The sequence below is a fragment of the Pelophylax lessonae genome (assembly GCF_965119305.1).
Source record: "Pelophylax lessonae genome assembly, chromosome: 1".
NCBI lineage: Eukaryota > Metazoa > Chordata > Amphibia > Anura > Ranidae > Pelophylax > Pelophylax lessonae.
Window position 1 is genome coordinate 503,321,750 of NC_138768.1, and position 21,361 is coordinate 503,343,110.

The 21,361-nt window shown below is 46.0% G+C and overlaps 1 protein-coding gene across 5 annotated transcripts in view; it reads left to right on the forward strand.

Moving 5' to 3' along the window:
* The window catches only part of TCF3 (transcription factor 3), a 186,473-nt gene extending 165,845 nt beyond the window's left edge, over positions 1-20,628 (forward strand). For all 5 annotated transcript variants that reach the window (XM_082272958.1, XM_082272960.1, XM_082272961.1 and 2 more), the window contains exons 18-19: positions 305-442; positions 20,368-20,628. In XM_082272958.1, coding sequence (XP_082129084.1) covers positions 305-441 — 137 coding nt within the window. In that variant the 3' untranslated portion in view covers position 442; positions 20,368-20,628. The remainder of the gene's footprint in view (positions 1-304; positions 443-20,367) is intronic.
* Positions 20,629-21,361: the final 733 nt, after the last annotated feature.

Sequence of the window (21,361 nt, forward strand, 5' to 3'; positions counted from 1 at the left end):
GATTTTACTGTTTGAAATTAAATCTGCCAAATGCTTGTAGGGAAGTATTTTGTTGGTTTGTTTTTAAATCCATTTAGCAAGAATATAGAACAGGGAATAAATCTGGTGAATTACGTCTAGCTTGTGTAGTATCCATTTGTCAAAGTTGATTTATAACTTCCTAATTTGCTTTAGCTCCCACTTTACAGTGAAAAAATACAAAGTAAAAATGTCACATGAATGGAAGTTGATTTCTAGTTTCTGTGGTTTATGAATGTGGTTTAATAAGAATAGTAACACTTTTATAATCTATCTTGTTCCATAGAACGGAACTTAAATCCAAAGGCAGCCTGTCTGAAAAGGCGTGAAGAGGAAAAAGTATCAGGTGTGGACCCACAAATTAGCCTTGCTGGTGGACTTTCAGGTCTTGGGGACTCTCATAATTCAGTGGGACACATGTGAAGTGAGTATGGTTTTTGCGCATGATTCTTTATACATAGTTATAGTTCATGTTCCTTAGATTGTGTTTTAATATGTAATACAATACACATTTATTTTTATATACTACTTTAACCACTTAAGCCCCGGAGGATTTGGCTGCTCAAAGACCAGGCCCTCTTTTGCGATTCGGCACTGCGTGACCTTAACGGATAATTGCGCGGTCGTGCGACGCTGTACCCAAATGAAATTGACAATAACAATCTTTTTACATTTTTTTTTTTATATGAAATTCCCCAAAAAAAATGTAAAAATCAAATTTTTTTGTTTTCTGCTACATATGTTTGGTAAAAAAAATCGCAATAAGCGTATTTTGATTGGTTTGGTCAAGGGGTTAAGTGTGTCCCTAGGGGCGTGTTTCTAACTGTAAAGGGGTGTGGCTAGTGATGTAACCACAGAGACATATGATCCTACATAGCAGGATCGTATGATCTCTGTTCTTGCATCAGTGAGAATGACAGGCGGCTTTGTTTACATCAGCCGCCTGCCTTTCCCCGCTCTCAACCGGGAGATAGTGGGTGACCGACGGACATCGGAGCCGCCGGTCACTCACGCGGACATGTCAGGGAACGAACGGGGGTGCGCCTCCGGCAGCGCGCTCTCGCCCCCTAGAGGCTCGTAGGCGAGCGACTTTAGCCCTACGTCACTATGCCTGTATGGGGCTGACTGCCGCAGTAAATAGTCGTGCGGCTGTCGGCAAGCGGTTAAATACAATTTTAAAATAAAGACCCCCAAAAAAATTTTGGAAACTTTTTTCAAGTATTGAGCAATAATTCATTGCACATATAAACAAAACAAAAATGTCTGCACAAAGGTAGTATCTTTTAGGCCTTTTTTTTTATACAGGTAGTAAGGGGGTGGTAAAAACATTCCAGTGTGAGTCCAATGAGTGAGGTGAAAAGCTTTTCAATTTCAAACAACGTACTGATCATTTCTTTCCAAAGTGCTCAAAAGGTGTTTTTGCCACACCCTTTTTTAAAGTAAACTTGCCAGACTCTGTTGATCACTTATAATTGTATTTATCCACAGTGCCTCGTGCCAGATCCAATTGTCACATAATAGCATTCCACATATTTTCAACAGTAAAGTAGAAAACCGCAAAGAGAAGACAGCATCACATAAAACCATATGCTTTTCTGTCTGAGCCTACCTTTTAAAAAACTTCAATAAAACACTTGAGGGCTACTTGGCAGCCAGCAACTTTTTTACCAAATACTTTGCTCAGTAGTACGTAACATACAACCTAGCATGCAGAGTGCAGCAGTCAATAAACATACAACCTAGCATGCAGAGTGCAGCAGTCAAAGTGATACTAAAGTCTTGTTTTTTTGCTAAAAATAACAAAGATGTTATACTTGCCTGCTCTTTGCAGGGGTTTTGCACAGAGCAGCCCAGAATCCTCCTCTTCAGCGCTCCTGGCCCCTCCCTCCTGTTGGGTGCCCCCACTTCAAGCGGCTTGCTATTGGGGCACCCAAGCCCCAGCTCCTTGGGTCCATTCAGACACAGAGCTGCGGCCCGGCCCTACCCCCCTCGCTCTCCTCATTGGCTTACTGACTTTGACCACAGCAGGAGCAAATGGCGCTGCCGTCTCAGCCAATAAGGAGGGAGAGTCCAGGGCAGTTTAGCCACTCCTGCAACATCGCTGGATCTAGATGGGCTCAGGTAAGTATTAGGGGGCTGCTGCACACAGAAGGCTTTTTATCCTAATGCATAGAATGCATTAAGATAAAAAGCCTTCTGACTTTGCAACCACTTTAGGGTAATGTCACATTGCTTGCAAGTGAAAGGAGAAAAAATGGCTGGATCTAGTGATCAGTGGGAAAGCAAAATGCCTTGTGTCACTGGTTAATAAGAAAAAACGAAATACCCCACTGTTAGTGATAAGTGAGGGACAGTGCCTGACCTTGTTGGTCAGTGGGAGCAAATACGCCTGCTATAAGTGGGAGAAAAACGACTGGCATCATTGGACCAAAAATTCCCTGTCATTGATCTGTGTGGAGTGTCAGCCCTGACAGTTTAATTGTAGAGGGGCAGGTACTTCTCCTTCAACCCTGCTTATTATTCAGCTAAACAGAGGGTTGTTGGCTTGGTGCGTACAAAAAGGAGACCTGCATGCAGCTTGGAAAGACTGAGATTTACCTGCTGTGTGAACCTGCCTTTTAGTGGGACTTTGAATAATTAGTGTGCTGAAGCTAAGCATGCTTGGAATTCTGTATAAGAACTGTATATTGCACTAATGGAAAGCTGCAACTGTCTTGTTTGAGCTGAATCTGAAGACCAAACATGTTTCTGTTTGCTGATAAACAAAACTGACTAAGTTTCCAAAACTGTCATATTTTTTTTTTTTATTTCCTCTGATCCTGACATCAGTCAGAGTAAAAAAACAACCATTGTGGGTCAGTGAGACAACAATACTTGACGCTTTTGGTCATTAGAAGAAAAAAAAAAAACCCCTTTAGTGGGAGGAAAATGGTAAAACATGCCCTACATCAGTTAAATGAAAAAAAGAAAATATTGTAATATATTTATTTTTACATTCAGAACTCCGATTGAGACCCTTCGCCCCCCTTCCACCCTGCCACAGTACATTTACTATGACAGGGCTGCAGCTGTAGTCATTTTGGTGCGTTGCTTAGCACATGCTCATTGGGGCTGCTGTGTCCAATGGGTGCAGCAAATCACTGCACTTGATACCTGGCCACCTCGAGAGGCCGAGATACCATGTGATCACAGCGTTCACGTGATTACAATGTAATCATAACATAGTAATGCATGTGTGGCAAACTGCACACTTTGCCGAGCATTTAAAAAAAAAAAAAGCACGGCAACGCGCATCACACTTGTGTTACTATACATTCGCTTCTGCACGTTTCCGAATGCACAGGAACGCGCAAGAAAACACGCTTTGGTGAGCATTTCAAATACGCGCGGCAACGTGCAGCTCACTTGCAAAACCATTTGTTTGTATCTGCGTGTTGAGTGCATGCCAACCTACAATAAAAAACACACCCTTTGCCATGCTTTTTAAACACAAACAGCAGTGTGGGTCACGTCAGCGTTACCATTTAGGCTGTAAAAGCATAGAAATCATGTGCTTTGTCAACACCTCGTGTTTGCGTTACTATTCGCTCACAAATACTTGGCAATCCACAAGAAAAACTTGCGGCGCGCTTGCGTTACCATTTATTTGCATTTGTGCGTTTCCGAATCTACGGTAACCCACAAGAAAATGCACACTATGCCATTCTTTTTTTAAAAAAAAACATGCAGCAATGCATGTTGCGCTTGTTACCATTTATTCGCATCTGCATATTTCGGACTGCACAGCAACCCACGAGAAAATTTGCTTTTCTGTGCACTTAGAAAACACGCGGCAGCGCGATTGCATTACCTTTCGCTTGCATCTGTGCATTTCCAAATGCACAGCAAGCTGCAATAAAACGCATGCTTTGCCATGTGTTTGAAAATGCGTAGCAATTTGTTACCATTTAGTCTTCATTCGCATCTGCGCATTTCTAAGCTAGTGGCAACCCACACAGAAAACATGTGCTTTTGCTGTGCATTTTGAAAACCTGTGGAAACGCATGTCGTGCTTGGGTGACAGTTAGTTCACATCTGCACATTTCCGAATGCAGGGCAATCTGCAAGAAAAAGCACACATTTATGTGTGATAGTGACGCTGGAAGTCACGTAACCTTCATATGATACTGTATGTACCAGGGCTATTTATTCATCCCTCCCGGCATATAACAAGCTGTGTATGAAGGTATTTCCTATTTGATTTTAAATAATGGTGTTCTCTGTGAGGCGAGACTTGGGAGGTTGACTCTTCTGTAGGTGTGAGGGGTGTGTTTTGGGCTAGAGATGTTGCAGGAAGTGGCTGTGGAAGATACTCAGACTACATCAGACTATACAGACTGTCACATGGTACAAAGCCACAACTAAATGCAGAATATCAGATCTGCAGACAACAGAGCAACATGGTACAGAGGTATGCTCTATGTTGGGACTGATCATTCCATTCAACTTTTTCACTAGAACTGAAGTTTAGCTTTAATTTTGACAAAGTCTGCTGCTTCAGTGTTATTAGATATTTTTGTCAGATGTTACTTTAGTATACTGAAGTAAAATTACAGTCATTTAATACGTGTCAAAGGCTTTATTGACAATTACATTAGGTTTATGCAAAGAATCAATATTTGCAGTGTTGACCCTTTTTCAAGACCTGCCCTGACATGCGGTCATTCAACTTCTGGGCCACATCCTGACTGATGGCAGCCCATTCTTGCATAATCAATGCTTGCAGTTTGTCAGAATTTGTGGGGTTTTTTTGTTCACCCACCTCTTGAGGATTGACCACAAGTTCTCAATGGGATTAGGGTCTGGGAAGTTTTCTGACCATGGACCCAAAATGTCGGTTTTGTTCCCCAAGCCACTTGGTTATCACTTTTGCCTTATGGCAAGGGGCTCCATGCTGGAAAAGGCATTGTTCCTCACCAAACTGTTCTTGGATGCTTGGGAGAAGTTGCTCTCAGAGGAGGTTCTTGTACCATTCTTTATTCATTGCTGTGTTCTTAGTCAAGGAAGCAGGCTCACTTACAATTTTGCCTAAGAAGCAACCCCACATATGAACGCTTTACTGTTGGCATGACACTGGACTGATGGTAGCGCTTACCTTTTCCTCTCTCGACCAGGTTTTTTTTTTTGGATGCTCCAAACAATCTGAAAGGGGGATTCATCAAAGGAAATGACTTAACCCCAGTCCTCAGCAGTTCAATCCCTCTACCTTTTGCAGAATATAAGTCTGTCCCTGATTTTTTTTTTTTTTTTTTTTTAATTTTTTTTTTTTCTGGGAGAGAAGTGACTTTGCTGCCCTTCTTGACACCAAGCCATCCTCCAAAAGCCTTCACCACACTGTGCGTGCAGATGAACTCACACCTGCCTGTGCATGCTCTGCATTGGCAGTGCCCTGATCCAGCAACTGAATTTGTAGATGGTCCTGGGGCTTGCTGGACTTTCTTGGGCACCCTGTGAATCTTTTTGTGCAAAGCAAAGACGACTGCACATGTTTCCTTGCATGTAACCATGTTTTACAGAACAACAATGATTTTTCAGGCACCACCCTCCTTTTTAAAGCTTCCAGTCTGTTATTCACGTCAATCAGCATTATAGAGTGATTTCAAGGCTTGTCCTTGTCAACACTGATACCTGTGTTAACGAGAGAATCACTGACGTGATGTCAGCTGGTCCTTTTGTGGCAGGGCAGAAATGCAGTGGAATTTTTTTGGGGGATTTTTGAGGCAGCAGACTTTGTAAAAATTAATTTCTCTTTCGTTCATTGACGGACACAGCTCCTGATTCTTCTTAACCATTGGGTTATACTGCCTCTTACAGGAGTAGGACACGGCAGGAAAAAGCCTGACTACACCTATGGGCAGTCCCAGGGGGTATACACCCACTCTCAGCTAAAAGCATGTTTTTTTTTCTGCCTAGTCAGTAGTAAGCACCTAGTTCTTTGCTGGGATCTCTGGTCCTGGTGATGTTTTTCCTTTTAAATTGAACTTTTTCCTATCTTTGCTATTTTGTTCCTGTGAGAATCTATCAACTGCTGGACTGGGTGACGGACTGGATAATCTACATCCAGAGGGTCCCCCCAGTCTGGCCAGAGAGCATGCGCAGGCCTCAGCTGGACAGGGGCTAGCCTGCGAGTTAAACATCTTGCGAGGGCACATACAACCTGGCGGACAGCCCCCCGTTCCTATAGAGCGGTGGTCTGTCAGGAGTGGCACCCACTTTGTACCTGGTATGGTAAGTAGTTGCCCCCCTCTACACCTGGAGGGTTTTGGGATGGTGGGACCCCCGGGCTAGTTTTGATGAGTCGCCTCAGGAGAGTGGCTCTTCTGCGTATTTTTTGACTAACTTGCTGGTCTGCGGCCCAGATTCCTCAGACGGCCTTATCCAGTCCCCCCTTTTTTTGGGATCGCCTGTTCGGAGCTTCCCTGGACGACATTAGGGGCTTTCGGGGGGGGGGGGGGGGGAGTACTTCCGCAGGCGTCCAAGGGCAAGGAGACCTGTCGTAGATATGGTCCACTCTTCTCAGCTCGTAAGAAGCATTTTGTCATCCATTAGGATCTTGAGACAAAGGATTAAACCCCTTCAGGGTTTCCACTGGAGGTTCAAAGAGGACCTGGTCTGTCAAGCCTAGAGTGGGTTCTTTCAGACCTGTGGACAAGACTTCCTCAGCATTAAGGGGTGTCCTCATCCGTATCTGGGTGGGTGGGGTGTCTTCATTGGTTCCGGAACCGTGGACCTCCGTAGTACAGGTCAAGTGGGTCCACAAAATTATTCGGTCCGGCTACTAGATCGAGTTCCAATCGTATCCTCCAGCAAGTCCAGGTACGTCCCATTCTGGACCTCAAGGCACTACACTGCCTTGTGCAGGTAAAGAAGTTCTGAATGGAGTGCATTCGCATGGTAGTGGCATCCCTGCATCTTGGGGATTTTCTGGCTTCTATTGACATTCAGGACGCTTACCTTCACATTCCACTATGGGCGGGTCACTGGCTTGTCTGAATCGTTGATTCCTACGCTGCTGAAGGCTAGAAAGGCTAGGAAGATCTGTCATTGTACTTGGAGGAGGTACATTGCATGGTGTGTGTCTCTTGCGGTTCACCGTCACTCCTTTTCGGTGATTCAGATCTTGGCCTTCCTTCAACGGGGGGGGGGGGGGGTTGAGCAGCACCTGGCCTTGAGTACATCAAGGGCTAGGTTTCGGCCTTGGCTGTTTCCTTTCAACAACTATTGGTCATTCATTGAAAAGTGAAGTAATGCGCTCAGCAAAAATCTAATACATAAACTTGTGTATATGTAAATTAACCAAACATAAAAACATATGTAATACACCACACAAAAATGATTGGTATAAAACTAAAAAAAGTCCAAACAAATGAGCAATCCCCCAAAGGAATGCATAAATGTTATTAAACACAAATAATGAAAAGTCTTTGAATAAAATGAATAGAGGGGTCTTCAAATCTTGCCAGTGTGAAACAAATCCATGACACACAAACAGGTGAAATTACCCCTTACCAAATGGCAATAGGAATCAAGTATAACGTGATCACAACCTCCAATCGTGAGAAAATCAAAGCTTATCTGGTGTCACCCAGGTGATAGTACAGGCTTTTTACCAGAATTATGATGAGGGTAGACTTTAAACCAATGTTGGTATATGGATTCTATATAGACAGTGCCCAGGATCAACTCCAGTACGTGAGAAAGGAGATTTCCTTCCCTTCACTGGGGCGTATTAAAATCGCATATGAAGCTGAAGATGACTGTCTTGTATAGCTCCCCCAAGATAGAAAAACTGCTCCGGTCCCAGCTGACACCTAAGGAGAAACGCATCGGCACTTTTTTTCTATCTTTGGGGAGCTATACAAGAGACAGTCATCTTCAGCTTCATATGCTTGATACACCTTAGTGAAGGGAAGGAAAGCTATTTTCTCACATACTGGGCACTGTCTATATAGAATCCATATACCAACAGTGGTTTAAAGTCTACCCTCATCATAATTCTGGTAAGAAGCCTGTACTATCGCCTTCGATTTTCTCACGAGTGGAGGTTGTGATCACATTATACTTGATTCCTATTGCCATTTGGTAACGGGTAATTTCACCGGTTCGTGTGTCACGGATTTGTTGTTTCACTGGCAAGATTTGAAGACCCCTCTATAAATTTTATTCATAGACTTTTCACTATTTGTGTTTATTCACGTTTATGAATTCCTTTGGGAGATTGCGCATTTTTTTGGATTTTTTTTGCACATTAGTTTGATACCAATCATTTTTGTGTGGTGTATTACATATGTTTTTATGTTTGATTCATTTACATATACACAAGTTTATGTATTAGATTTTTGCTGAGCGCACTACTTCACTTTTCAATCATTATTTCATACTTCTAGTGCTGCTGCGTAGATATTTAGGTTAGCGCACCCTTTCTTCACTTTTTCATTGGTCATTCATTCCTTGGTGCATACTTTCTATTCAGGGGAGTCCGACACTTGGCTCCTCCAGTGCGGTTTTCATTGCCGCCGTTGGACCTCAGTTTAGTGTTGCCATTTCTCCAGAAACCTCCTTTCAAAAAATCTTCGGGAGGTTCGTCTGTTTACGTTGCCCTATTAGGTGGCCTTTTTTGGCGCACAGGGTGTCGGAGCTGGCATGGTTAGGGTGGTGCTTCGCCCTTGTCTGTCGTTTCTTCCAAAGGTCGTCTCTGATTTTCCATTTGAATGAAGACATTGTGTTGCCTTCCCTGTGTCCCAGATCTGAACATCTCAAGAAAATTGCTTTGCATTTCCTGGATCTGGTTCGGGTACTTAGGGTGTACCTGGCAACTACAGAGTCTTTAAGGAAGTCGGACTCACTATTTGTACTCACGGACAGACCTCGGGAAGGGTTGTCCCTTCTGCTGCGACCATGTCCAGATGGTTAGGACAGACGATTGATACAGGCCTATTCAATTAAGTGCCGGTTAAGTGCAAATCCACCGCAGGTTCCTGCATTGCACTCGACTCGCAGGCAGTTCACATTGCCATATGCGAATTGCTGGGCGTGTCCATACAAAGTTGACACCCCTAGATCAGTTTGCATATCGCAGTGCCAACTGTCAATTCAGACATGAATCAGATTGCATAGGTGTGAACACCCATGCGATCTGATTCTGGTGGGGTCGGGGACTTTTCTAGGGTCCCGTGCAGTGCCGCGGTGAGCTGCCATTTTAGTGTGTTCTCTGTATTCCCGGCAATGTTTGTGTAGTTCAGCGGCCATGTTTTTGGTTTTCCCCATAGTTTCAATGGTGGCCATTTTACTGTAGTCTGATGCAGTGCTGAGCCTGTGGGGTCCTCTAGTGTCAGGCCAGCGTCTCCTCTTCCTGCAGTGTGGCAAACCGTGTTTGGCGCTGTCCAGCACGGTTGGGGAGTCCCTGGGGTATATTTATCCTTCCTCTGCTGTATACAGCGCCGCGGGTGCGTTGATTCTTGTGGTTCCCCAGCGGTGCACGGGGGAGGGGCTTCCCGTTTTAAAAAAAAATGTTTTCTTTGCTTAGCAGCGCGGTTCCATTTAACTCTTTATGGTCATGGAGCCTATGGAGCACGTTTCACCACCTGATCCACTCCTGGAAGCTGTGGGACCCTCTGGGTCTCAGTCTGCTTTGGTGGCCATGACGGCAGCCCTGAAGTCGCTAGTAGCCAAAGTAGATATGGCCCTTCAAAGGAGACCTGGCAAGAAGCGCCCTCTGCCTTCACCTGTATCCTCTGCGTCCTCAGATTCTGAGGTGGATTTGGCCGCCACGGACGAGAGTCAGCCCACTGGGTGTGTTGTCCACGCACACTGAGTACTCCAATAGTGAGGATAAGTTGTCCTTCTCTGCAGCTGCGCATGAAAAAGGGCTGGTGGAGGCCCTGATTGTATCAGTGCGGGAAACTTTAAAGTTGGAGGACTAAGCTGCTGCTGAGTCGGCGACGCCAGTGCAATCTGGCACCCGCAAATCTTCCAAGGTGAACAAGGTGTTTCTTTTTCTTGCCTATTTTGACGAGATTGTCACTAGTCAGTGGGGTTCCCCGAAAACGCATGGTTGGTATACCGAAGCCTTTTGCTAGAAGATATCCCTTTTGAATCTCCTCTGAAAAAACGAACGGTCCCACTCTTGGACTCTCAGGTTTCCAGGCTAAATAAGGCCACACTTTTGCCAGTGGGAGATTCCTGTTTTTTAAGGACCCTGTGGACAAAAGAGCTGAGGCTCTGGTCCGGTACCTCTTCACTGTAGCTGGGTATTTAGAAGTCCGGTCTTTGCTATCACCTTTTGTATCCCAGACCTTAACGGAATGGGCTAAGATTTTGCGCCAGGACCTGGAGGGGAGTCAACACCCTTCTAGCTGACGGACCTTGCAGATCAGTTGCTCCAAGGGTTACAGTATATTTGTGATGCATTCCTGGATGTGGCTCCCCTGGCCGGCAGGGTTTTTGTAACGGCGGTGATCCTTCGCCGCATAATTTGGTTGAAGTACTGGTCAGCTGATCAGGCTTCAAAAAAGTTGCTGACTGATCTTCCTTTTGTAGGTGACCGTCTGTTCGGTGCCTCATTGGAAGAGATCATGAAGAGTTTTAACAGGAGGTAAGAGTACTTTACTTCCGCAGGCTGCTAAGGGCAAGGAACCGCGCCGTAAGCGGGGTCCCTTCTTTTCGGTTTACAAGCGGCCCTTTCCTTTGGCTGGCTCACAAGAAAAGGGCTTAAGAGCCACCCGTAACTTTGCGGGAGGCTCCAAGAGACCCTGGAATGGTAAGTCGAAAGCTGCCACTTCTAGTTCCGCAGACAAGCCTTTCCCAGCCTGAAGAGGTGCCCTCACCCACGTCTGGGGGGGCGCATCTTGTTTCTTTCCAGATCCATAGACCTTGCTCATTCAGGACAAATGGGTCCACAAACTGATTTGGTTCGGTTACAAGATAGTTTTGGTCCTGGTCTCTGGCAGGGTTCTTTCCTTCCAACTTACGCCTGTCTCCAGAGCGGCTACAGGGTCTTTACAGAGCAGTGCAGGACCTGTTAGCACAAGGGGTGATTGTGCCGGTTCCAGAGTCGGAACACTTCCAAGGTTTTTATTCAAATCTGTTTACAGTTCCCAGGAAGGAAAGCAAGATACATTCGATCTTGGATATCAAGGTTCTGAATCACTTTGTGCGGGTTCAGAAGTTTTGGTTGGAGTCCATCCGCACAGTAGTAGCTTTTTGTATAAAGGGAGACCGCGCTCAAACAGTATAACAATATATCAAATTAATTGTGAATAAAGTCCGTGTTTAGTTAAATATTAATATCATGTCCGTAACCAAAAATAGGTTCCCTTGAGTGTAGTAGTAGCTTTGCTGCATCAAGGAGATTTGTTATGATGCGAACTCTGCAGGAGTTCGGATGGACACTTGAGTCTGAGTACTGCAAGTACTGGGTCTGATTGTATCCACCTTCGAGGCAGTTCTGTTTGCACAATTCCACACCAGATCTTTGCAAAGGGAGATCCTGATCAATTGGAACAAGGATCCGCTGTCATTGGACAATCTGATTTGGTTGAGTCGCGGTTCGAGGGAATCCCTTCTATGGTGGCTCCGCTGGGAAGATCCTTTCTTCCTCTGTATTGGACTGTAATCCCCATGGATGCCAGTCTGTCCTGATGGGGAGATGCCTTGGGAGTGTGTTCGGCTCAAGTTGTCTGGACTCGGGAAGAGTCCAGGTTACCGATCAACATCCTGGAATTTAGGGCAATCAGACTGTCTGTCTCAATGGATGGATCGTCTGCAGGGACGACCTGTGGGGATACAACCGGACAATGCTACGGCTGTGGCATATGTCAATCTTTAAGGGGGCACAAAGAGTGCCCTGGCAGCCCGGGAAGTGACCGGCATCTTGAGGTGGGCAGAACGATATGTTCCAGCCCCCTCTGCTGTGCACATTCTGGAGGTAGGGAATTGGCAAGCGGACTATATGTCATCAGACTTTGGATCTGGGAGAATGGTGCCTTTACCCGGAGGTTTTCCAACAACTGTATCTTTGGTGGGGGACCCCCGATGTGGACCTGCTAGCTTCTTGTTTCAACAGGAAGTTGCAGAGGTTCGTGTCAAGGTCTCGGGGGCCTCTGGCCGACGCCGCAGACAATCTGGTGACTCCTTGGGGTCAGTATCGTCTGATTTACGCCTTTCCTCCAATACAACTTCTGTCGAGACTGCTGCGCAGAATCGAGGTAGAAGAACTTCCAGTCATTCTGGTTGCACCAGGCTAGCCTTTGCTGGTCTTGGTACGCAGGCCTGGTAAGGCTGGTAGCATACATCCCTTGGAAACTTCTTCCTCTCGGGGACCAATCTTCCATCCTGCTTTACGGTCGCTGGCTTTAACGGCATGGTTATTGAAAGCCAGGTGCTGAAAGACAGAGGGCTGTCCAAGTCAGTGATTCCTATGCTGTTGAAGGCTAGAACATCTACTTCCAGGAAGGCTTATCATCGAGTTTGGAAGGCGTACATTACTTGGTGTGAGTCGCGGGGGGGTTTCTCCTGTTCTTTTTCTGTGTCTCGCCTGTTGGAGTTTCTACAGTTGGGTGTAGATCAACGTTTGGCTCTGGGCACCATTAAGGGCTAGATTTCCCCCTTGGCTATTTTTTTTCCAAAGGCCGTTGGCGGCGAAGTCCTTGGATCACACTTTTGTGCAGGGAGTTCACCATCTGACGACTCCGGTGCAATCCCAGGTACCTCCATGGGATCTCAATTTGGTTCTGTCTGTGCTTCAAAAGCCCCCCTTCGAAGGAATTTCTCAAATATTTTCAATTACTTTGTCGCAAAAGGTGGATTCTTAGTAGCGTTTACTTCCGCATGTCGTGTCGGAATTGGCTGCGTTGTCCTGTCGGTCACCTTACTTAGTGATTCATAGGGACAAAGTGGTGTTGCTACCTTGTCTGACGTTCCTTCCTAAATTTGTCTCTGGGTTTAATTTGAATAAAGACCTTGTGTCCTAAGCCTAAACATCCTAAGGAAATTGCTTTGCATTCTTTAGTTGTGGTAAGGGCGATTCGGGTGTATCTGGCGGTGACTGAACCTATTAGGAAATCCGATTCCCTGTTTTTTCTTAAGGATGGACCTCGTAAGGGGCAGGCGCATCTGCTACGACCATTTCCAGATGAATCAGGCAGACGGTGGTGCAGGCCTACTCCTGTGAAAGTGGATTCTATGCGGATGCTTGGTGCCTCCTGGGTCTTCCGTCATCAGGCGTTAGTGGTTCAGGTGTGCAAGACGGCTACTTGGTCATCTGTACACACATTCACAAAATGTTATAAGGTGGATGTACTTGCATCTTCAGATGCGGCGTTTGGCCGCAAAGTTTTGCAGGCTGCGGTTGCAGAGGCTTCCGCTTATTGAAGGTTAAAATTTTTCCTGGTGGTGAGCTCCAGTTGTTCCTAGTTGAGCTCCTGTTACTGGGTTGGTTATGTTAAGCCTTGTTGGGAATTCCGCGTTTGCTTTGTTTTTCCCACCCCTCATGTTGACACTCCTTTGGGACATCCCAATGGTCTGAAGAATCAAAGCTGTGTCGTTCAGTGAACGAAAGAGAAAACTGGATTTTTTTTTGTCTTACCGGAAAAAACTTTTCTCTATCGCTCATTGACAGACGTAGTCCTCGGTGATACAGCACCTTCGGGTTATGTTGCCTCCACAGGAGTAGGACTAGACAGGAAATGAAAAAATGCTCTGGCCACACCCCAGGGGCAGTCCCCGAGGGTATATCCTCTCTCTCTCCACCACAGCAAATCAGTTTTTTTCTGTGTAGTCAGGAGTAAGGACCTAGATACCTTGCTGGGATCTTTGGTCCTGGCAGGATTTTTTTCTTAGAAAATAATTTTTTAAGACAGCTTTTTTTTTCTCCAGTGTTCCTGTGAGATCTTCAAGCAAGAAAGCTGAACTGGGCGACGGGCGGGATGTTGAGATCCAGTGGTCACCCTAGTTCAGCCTACGAGCGCGTGCAGGCCATAGCTCCGCGCTGGGTCGGCCGTGACATAGTCCCACTGGACGGGGACTGACCCTGCGAGTTAAACGTCTCGCTGAAACGCCAAAGACCATGAGTCACGGCGCCCGTATTGGTCGACAGCCCTCCTACCTCGGTGGAGAGGGGTACTGTCAGGAGTTGGCGCCCGCCTGGTTCCGGTATGGTGAGTAGTATGTTCCCCCTTTCCCCCTGACGGGTCTTGTGGTGAACGCGGGCCCCTCTCTGTAATGGTAAGGATGGGTTCCCCTCTATCCTACAACATGTCACAGATCCCCCTAATTGAGTGTGATTTTTGTGTACAAGAAGCCAGGAGGCTTGGTTTGGGAGCTGACAATCTAATTGTAAAAATGTGTAAATGATTGTAGTCAGTGGCAGTACTAGAACTTTACTGTGATAGTATAAGGTATCCTACCTGTCAGTAGCCACAGGGCGATGTCTATACATGTATACTGCATTCCAGATCATTCCTCCAGCTAAGCAGATGCCTCCCGACAGCCACGGACCGCATACGGCCCGCTAGGGTCCGGTACCTCCGACCACGCTGACCACCATGAGGGTGAAGGGTTGCGAGGCCGAGATCCTTCTGCAGACATGCCGCTATTCTGTGCAGGCCGCCGCCATTGTCTGGTAGATCGCACGAGGCCGCCATTTTGGTGTAGCCTCGTGTCTCCAGCATGGGGGCGGCCATGTTTGAGGTGACTCAAACACCTCATGGAGCCAGGGGGAGGAGCCGGCAGGCGTGTTAAGGGGCGGAGCCGCCTCTTTTACCCAGGAAATAGGGCCAAAGACTTCCTGTCTGTAACAAGACAAGCACTGAGCAAGCTGATGAAAACTTCTGTGCATCAGGGATGAGCCTTGGGGTCTGTCTCTCTCTCTCTGTGGGGTCCAAAAAGGCAGGTAACACTGAGGGGCGCTGTTGCGACTGGGGGACACAAAAAAAAAAAAAAAAAAGTTTTTTTTTTTTACTTTGTCATTTTTTTTGCTGGCAAGTGTCATTGACCCTGCCGCATAGGTATCCCCACCTGATCCCCTCAAGGTGGCCGCAGGACCCTCCAGTACCCCACTTGTTTTTAATGCATTATCGGCAGTTTTGGAGTCTTTGGTATCCCGGGTGGAGGTGGCCTGTCAGGGACGGGGGTCAAGTAGCGACCCCCGCCTACCCCTATTGTTTATCAGATACTTCAGATACAGATTCGGAACTGGTCAATGCAGTTGCAGGTCCCTCTTATGGGGCTGTTGTCTCAGGTAATATCTCCTCAGCAGTGAGGAGCACGTTTCTGCCTCCGCCATAGCACAAGAGTGGTGGATGCACTAGTTGTGTCCGTCCGGGAAACCTTTAGTCTTGAGGTTACACCGGCAGAGGTAGCGGAGACTGAGATTCCTTTTTGGTACTTGTTAGCCTACCAAAAGGGCGAAGGATTTTCCTTTACCCAAATGGGGTCGTTTTGAAACGAACCCCTGTTATTTCCAAACGCATGGCTAGGTGCTATCCGTTTGAGGAATTCCTCTTTATAGGATAGACGGTACCACCTGCGGTCTTGCCACAGACTGTTAGGATAAAAAGACCTCGTAACTAACGAGGACCTTCCTTTTCTGCTCATATAGAGTTGTTCGTTCCGCGAGGGCGGGCGATAAGGCGAAACCCTCCAAAGCCCCTTTAGAGGGGTTTCAAAGGGCGCTGGTCGGGTAAACAAAGAGTCCGGCTCAGCCAAGCCTGAAGAATATAGCCTGATGCGCCCCTACCCATCTCTGGGGTGGGGGGGGGGGATGTCTTCACCGGTTTCTGGAGGACACAGGATCGAGTTTCGATCACTTCCACCGGTGCGATTCTTCCCTTCTAACATTGAACGGTTTCAGAGGTTCTATTCGAACCTATTCACAATGCCCAGGAAAGAGGGCAAGGTGCGTCCAAATCTGGACTTGGGAAGAAATAGAGTCCATCCGTACAGTGGTGGCCTCCCTGCATCAAAGAGATTTCCTGGCGTCCATAGACATATAGGATGCCTATCTTTATATCCCCATCATCGCAGGACATCAGTGTTTTTTCGCTTTCCCAAAGATCATCCCTGGTTCCCACCAGGAGACTGAACTATCTGGGCCTAAGGTTGGATACATCCTGGGCAAGAGCGTTTCTCCTTGCTGGGAAACTCCAGAAGGTTCAGTCAACGATTCGGATGTTGCTGTCCGTCAATTGGCTGGAACTGATGGTGGCCTTCTTAGAGGCAGTACCGTATACCCAGTCTCCTACCCGAATTCTCCTGAAGGAGATTCTTTTTTAATGGAATCAGAATTCCGATTCCCTGGACAATCGGATCCGGTTGAGCGAGCGGACCAGGAAGTCTCCGATGCTCAACCAGGGGAAGTCATTTCTTCCGATAGTATCCAGATTACCAATAAGGGTATCAGAACTGAGAGCGATCAGATTTTGTCTGATTTACTGGATCGAGCAGCTCTAGAGCAGCCCGATTCGGATCCAATCGCATATGGCCTCTTCATCCAGAGGTTTTTCCCTAGCTGTCCCTTCATTGGGACATCCCGGATGTGGATCTGTTGGCACCTTGGCCTAACAGGAAGGTGCGGAGGTTTGTAGCTCGCGCCACGATCCTCTAGCGGACGCAGCAGAAACGCTGATCGCCCCGTGGGGGCAGTATCAGCTACGGCATGCCTTCCATCCTCTCAAGTTGCTGCGGGAACTTCTTCGCAGGATAGAGGTGGAGGGAATTCCAGTTATTCTGGAAATTCCGGATTGACCTCGTCGAGCCTGGTACGCCGACTTGGCAAGGCTAGTCGCGGACGCTCCTTGGAGACTTCCTCTCAGGGAGGATTTGCGGTCTCAGGGACCGATCTTCCATCTTGCTTTACAGTCGCTGGCTTAATGGCCTGGCCATTGAGACCCAGGTACTGAAGGACAAGGGAGTGTCAGCTTCAGTTATTCCTACCTCCAGTTAAAGCAAGGAAAGCGACTTCCAGCACATGGAAGTCTTATATTGCATGGTGTGAATCTATTGGATTTCCCCCACAGACCTATTCGGTGACCCGAATTTTGGTCTGTCTGCAACAAGGGGTTGAGCCGAAACTATCCTTGAGCACGATCAAGGGTCAGGTTTTCGGCGTTAGCAATCTTCTTTCAAGAAACCTTTTGGCTAATCATTCCTTGGTGCGGAATTTCATCCAGGGGGTGCGACATCTGGCTCCGCCAGTGTGCGCACCCTTACCGCCTGGTATCTTAATTTAGTGTGGTCTGTTCTTCAGAAACTTCTCTTTGAAGATATTAGGGAGATTCCCTTGCTTACATTCCCAGAAGGTGGCCTTCTTGGTGGCCATTACTTCTGTACAATGGTTTGGTGGTGAATTGGCGCAAGAAGAGGTCTCAAAAAAAAAAAAAAAAAAGTCTGGTCCTGGGGACCCGGGGGAGGGGGAGAAGGGAAACACCAGGGGTAGGGGGACCCCCAAACAGTTCAGGGGGTAGCTGTCCACTGTAGCGGCTGCCGGCGGAAGAGACAGAAGAGATCTCTGGGGGGAGACAAGAGGGAAGACAGCGCAGCGCCTTCTAAGTGCAGCAAGACATTTATTGAAGTATGTGCAGCAGTATTACACTCACATTTAGTCGGTGAATAAGATGCAGTTTGTCAAGTAATGTTGATCATCAGGAGCATCACTGGAGCAGGTCCTGGTGGTGGAGGCAGTGGATCCCGGTGGGAGCGGCAGGGGGTTCCTCCGTGTGTACAGGGATGGCCTCGGTGGTGTCCGTGGGCTCCTCGTCAACTGGTGGAACGCTGGCACTCGTGGGTCCTGGGATCCTGGAGTCACTCCTGGCGGTGATGCGGGATGCTACGGCGACGCGTTATCGGAGCATGCGCTCCTTCCTCAGGCCGTCTGAGACCAGTTGACGAGGAGCCCACGGACACCACCGAGGCCATCCCTGTACACACGGAGGAACCCCCTGCCGCTCCCACCGGGATCCACTGCCTCCACCACCAGGACCTGCTCCAGTGATGCTCCTGATGATCAACATTACTTGACAAACTGCATCTTATTCACCGACTAAATGTGAGTGTAATACTGCTGCACATACTTCAATAAATGTCTTGCTGCACTTAGAAGGCGCTGCGCTGTCTTCCCTCATTACTTCTGTACGCAGGGTGTCAGAACTGGCCGCATTATCCTGTCGTTCCCCAGAATCTGGTGGTTCATAGGGATAAGGTGGTTCTTCTTCCGAATCCATCCTTCCTTCCTAAAGTGGTTTTCGTAAGACGGACTCACTTTTTGTGATCACGGATAGCCCTTGAAGGGGGTTGCCTGTGTCTGCCGCGACCATATCTACATGGATCAATCAGACGGTGGTACAGGCTTATTCTATTAAGGGTCGGCATCCTCCGTTCCCTGTTAGGGCGCACTTCACTCGAGCGCTCAGTACTTCCTGGGCCTTTCGCCATCAGGTGTCAGTGGTCCAGGTATGTAAAGCGGCCACCTGGTCGTCGGTACATACCTTTACAAAATTTTATAAAATTGATGTGATGGCATCGGCGGATGCCTCATTTGGCCGCAAGGTTTTGCAGGCCGCAATTTGAGGAGACCGGTGGTCTACCTCGAGGGTTTTTTTCTGTTTGAAAATTTTTTTGTTGAGTCTCATCATTAAGGATGAGCATTGTAAACTTCTAGTTGGCACCGGTTGGGCCTTCTAGATTTGGATTTGATTTCCATTTTCCCACCCCTCATTTGTGATACTGCTCTGGGACTTCCCGAAGGTGCTGTATTACCGAGGACTACGTCTGTCAATGAGCGATAGAGAAAAATGGATTTTTGTAAAATCTTACCGTAAAATCCTTTTCTCTTAGCTCATTGACAGACGTAGTACCCGCCCCTCTGTTTTTGAGTTGGGTTGGGTTAAATTCTCTAAGCACTGCTTTTGTGACATAACTGATTTGCTGTGGCGGAGAGAGAGAGGATATACCCTCGGGGACTGCCCCTGGGGTGTGGCCAGAGCATTTTTTCATTTCCTGTCTAGTCCTACTCCTGTGGAGGCAACATAACCCGAAGGTGCTGTATCACTGAGGACTACGTCTGTCAATGAGCTAAGGGAAAAGGATTTTACGGTAAGATTTTACAAAAATCCATTTTTTCTCTGAGGTTCACTGACAGACGCCGCACTGGCCTTTCTGTTGGGGTTGAGTTATTTTGTTCTTATGACACTGCTTGCTTGTTACAAACTGAAGTCCTACAGCAGGAAGTGATGGTATACCCTCCGGGACTGCCCCAGGGGCGTAACCAAAAAAGGTTTCCATTTAGTCCGACTCCTAGAGAGCGAGAGCATAAGCCCAATGGTCTGAAGACTTGAAGCTGTGTCTGTCAGTGAACCTCAGAGAAAAGGAATTTACGGTAAGACAAAAATCCAGTTTGTTTTTTTTTGGATCTTCCCTGTTGGGGGGCCTTTGGAGAAATATCATTTGAGACAGAGAAAGGGACTTGGGACATAGATTTGATCGTTTTTCTCTGCTGATGAGGCTACACTGGACAGTGAATGAATGAGAAGTGCTCTGAGGTTTCTTGTTTACATACTGAAGCATAGTAACAGTTTACTACATTACATTTCAGTGATGCATGGACAGAGTCCATGATTGGTACAGATCACGGAAGGGGCTGGTAAATTAAATTTTACAGACTTCTCACTCCCAGCTCACCCGGAGGCTGCTACCCCTCCCCACTCTGTCCATTATTAAATAAAATGATTTGGCTGGCTTTACAAACACCTAGCCAGCAAAATTAATGATACTTGTAATATTTTGAAATTGTTTCGAATTAGCCTGTTATGTTTGTATTGATATTAAGGGTTGGTTAATGTGCTCAGGTCTCTCCCATTTATTGTCTTGTGCACCTTCCTTCAGGCTCCCTCTACTCTAATTTAGAATACTGTTTGACTTTTAGGATGTAATTTTTCCTATTGCATTGCAGGCTAGAATCTGTTCCTTTCTTGGGGCTGGATATCCCTTGTATTGTTATAGCTACCTATTGATACTGATATTTTGGGGCCTGATTCCAATATGTTATGTCCTGATCTTATGTCATGCAATATCATTTTTATGATTTTACGGCTTTTGACCTTATTTTTTGCATGTACTCTTGTACTTTACTTACTACCACAATAATAAAGAAAGGAAATTGAAAGGAAATTAATTTGGCTGGATTTTGGCTTGAAGTCCTGTTATAAGGTTATAAATATTTTAAGTATTTTTATTTACATATAGCTGCAATGTTGTATACATTTTGTGGTATATACATTTATCAGTGTAACTGTTCTTTATTTTTTCTCTCAACAGGTTCGTTGTACTTTGTGGAAATTGATCAGTTTTTCTCTTTTTTATATATAATTATAAATTCAAGATGTGTTTTACATTTTTATTGTTTGGACAACTTTTAAAAACATGGATGTTTTTGTGGCCTTGATTACAATTTTCTGAGAAGCGGACATACAACATTTCCAGTGCAGGACAAAAGAAAATATAAAGAAAAATTAATCAGATTGACATCTCATCTTTGGATTGCTGCTTAAGGAACAAGAAGAGAAGTCAAGAGCAACTTGCCTTAACAAAAAGAAACACATGAACTTATTTAATATTGGTGGAAATTGTAGAATGTCACCCAGAAGCGGACTAATCGTTCAGTTCTGGGGGGTGAAATGTTTCTTTTTCATGTGCCTATACTAAAAAAAAGTGACTTCTTATCCTGCTGTGTGTGGGAAACTGAAATGTATACATAAAGAAAAAGTAGTGCATTCATGTTCATGAAGACATTTTTTTTTTTTTTTTTTTAAACTTAGAACAAAGTATTTTTTTTAGTTTTTTTTTTCTTTTTTAATAAAATTGAGAACAAAACGTTTCTACAAAAAGAACCACAACCCTCTTGCATTTATCCTTGTCTGTAACTTCCCTGTAATGTAATTGCTGCCCAGCCTAAGTTTGGGACTCTGGTCTGAAACATTTTAAAAGCGATTTGGCTTTTTAAGAACCCTTTAATAATGTCTTTGCCGTTGTACATATATTTCTAATCTTCTGTTCCTATGATTCTTCAGTGTTTCTATCAGCCGGAAGTTATCAATTTACTGAACTTGGTCAATGGCATTTATTACCTTATTTGTGAGGTCTGTAAAAGCTTTTGGAATATGCATGGTGGTCTACTGACAATGTTTACATAGTGCTTGATGCCATTGGACTCCTTCTGCCAGGGCATGTTCATAGATACCTGGGCTGGCTTTACTAAAGGCAAATAAGATGCTGCAGTTGCACTCATTCTTCTCAGAGCTTAGTGAATGCG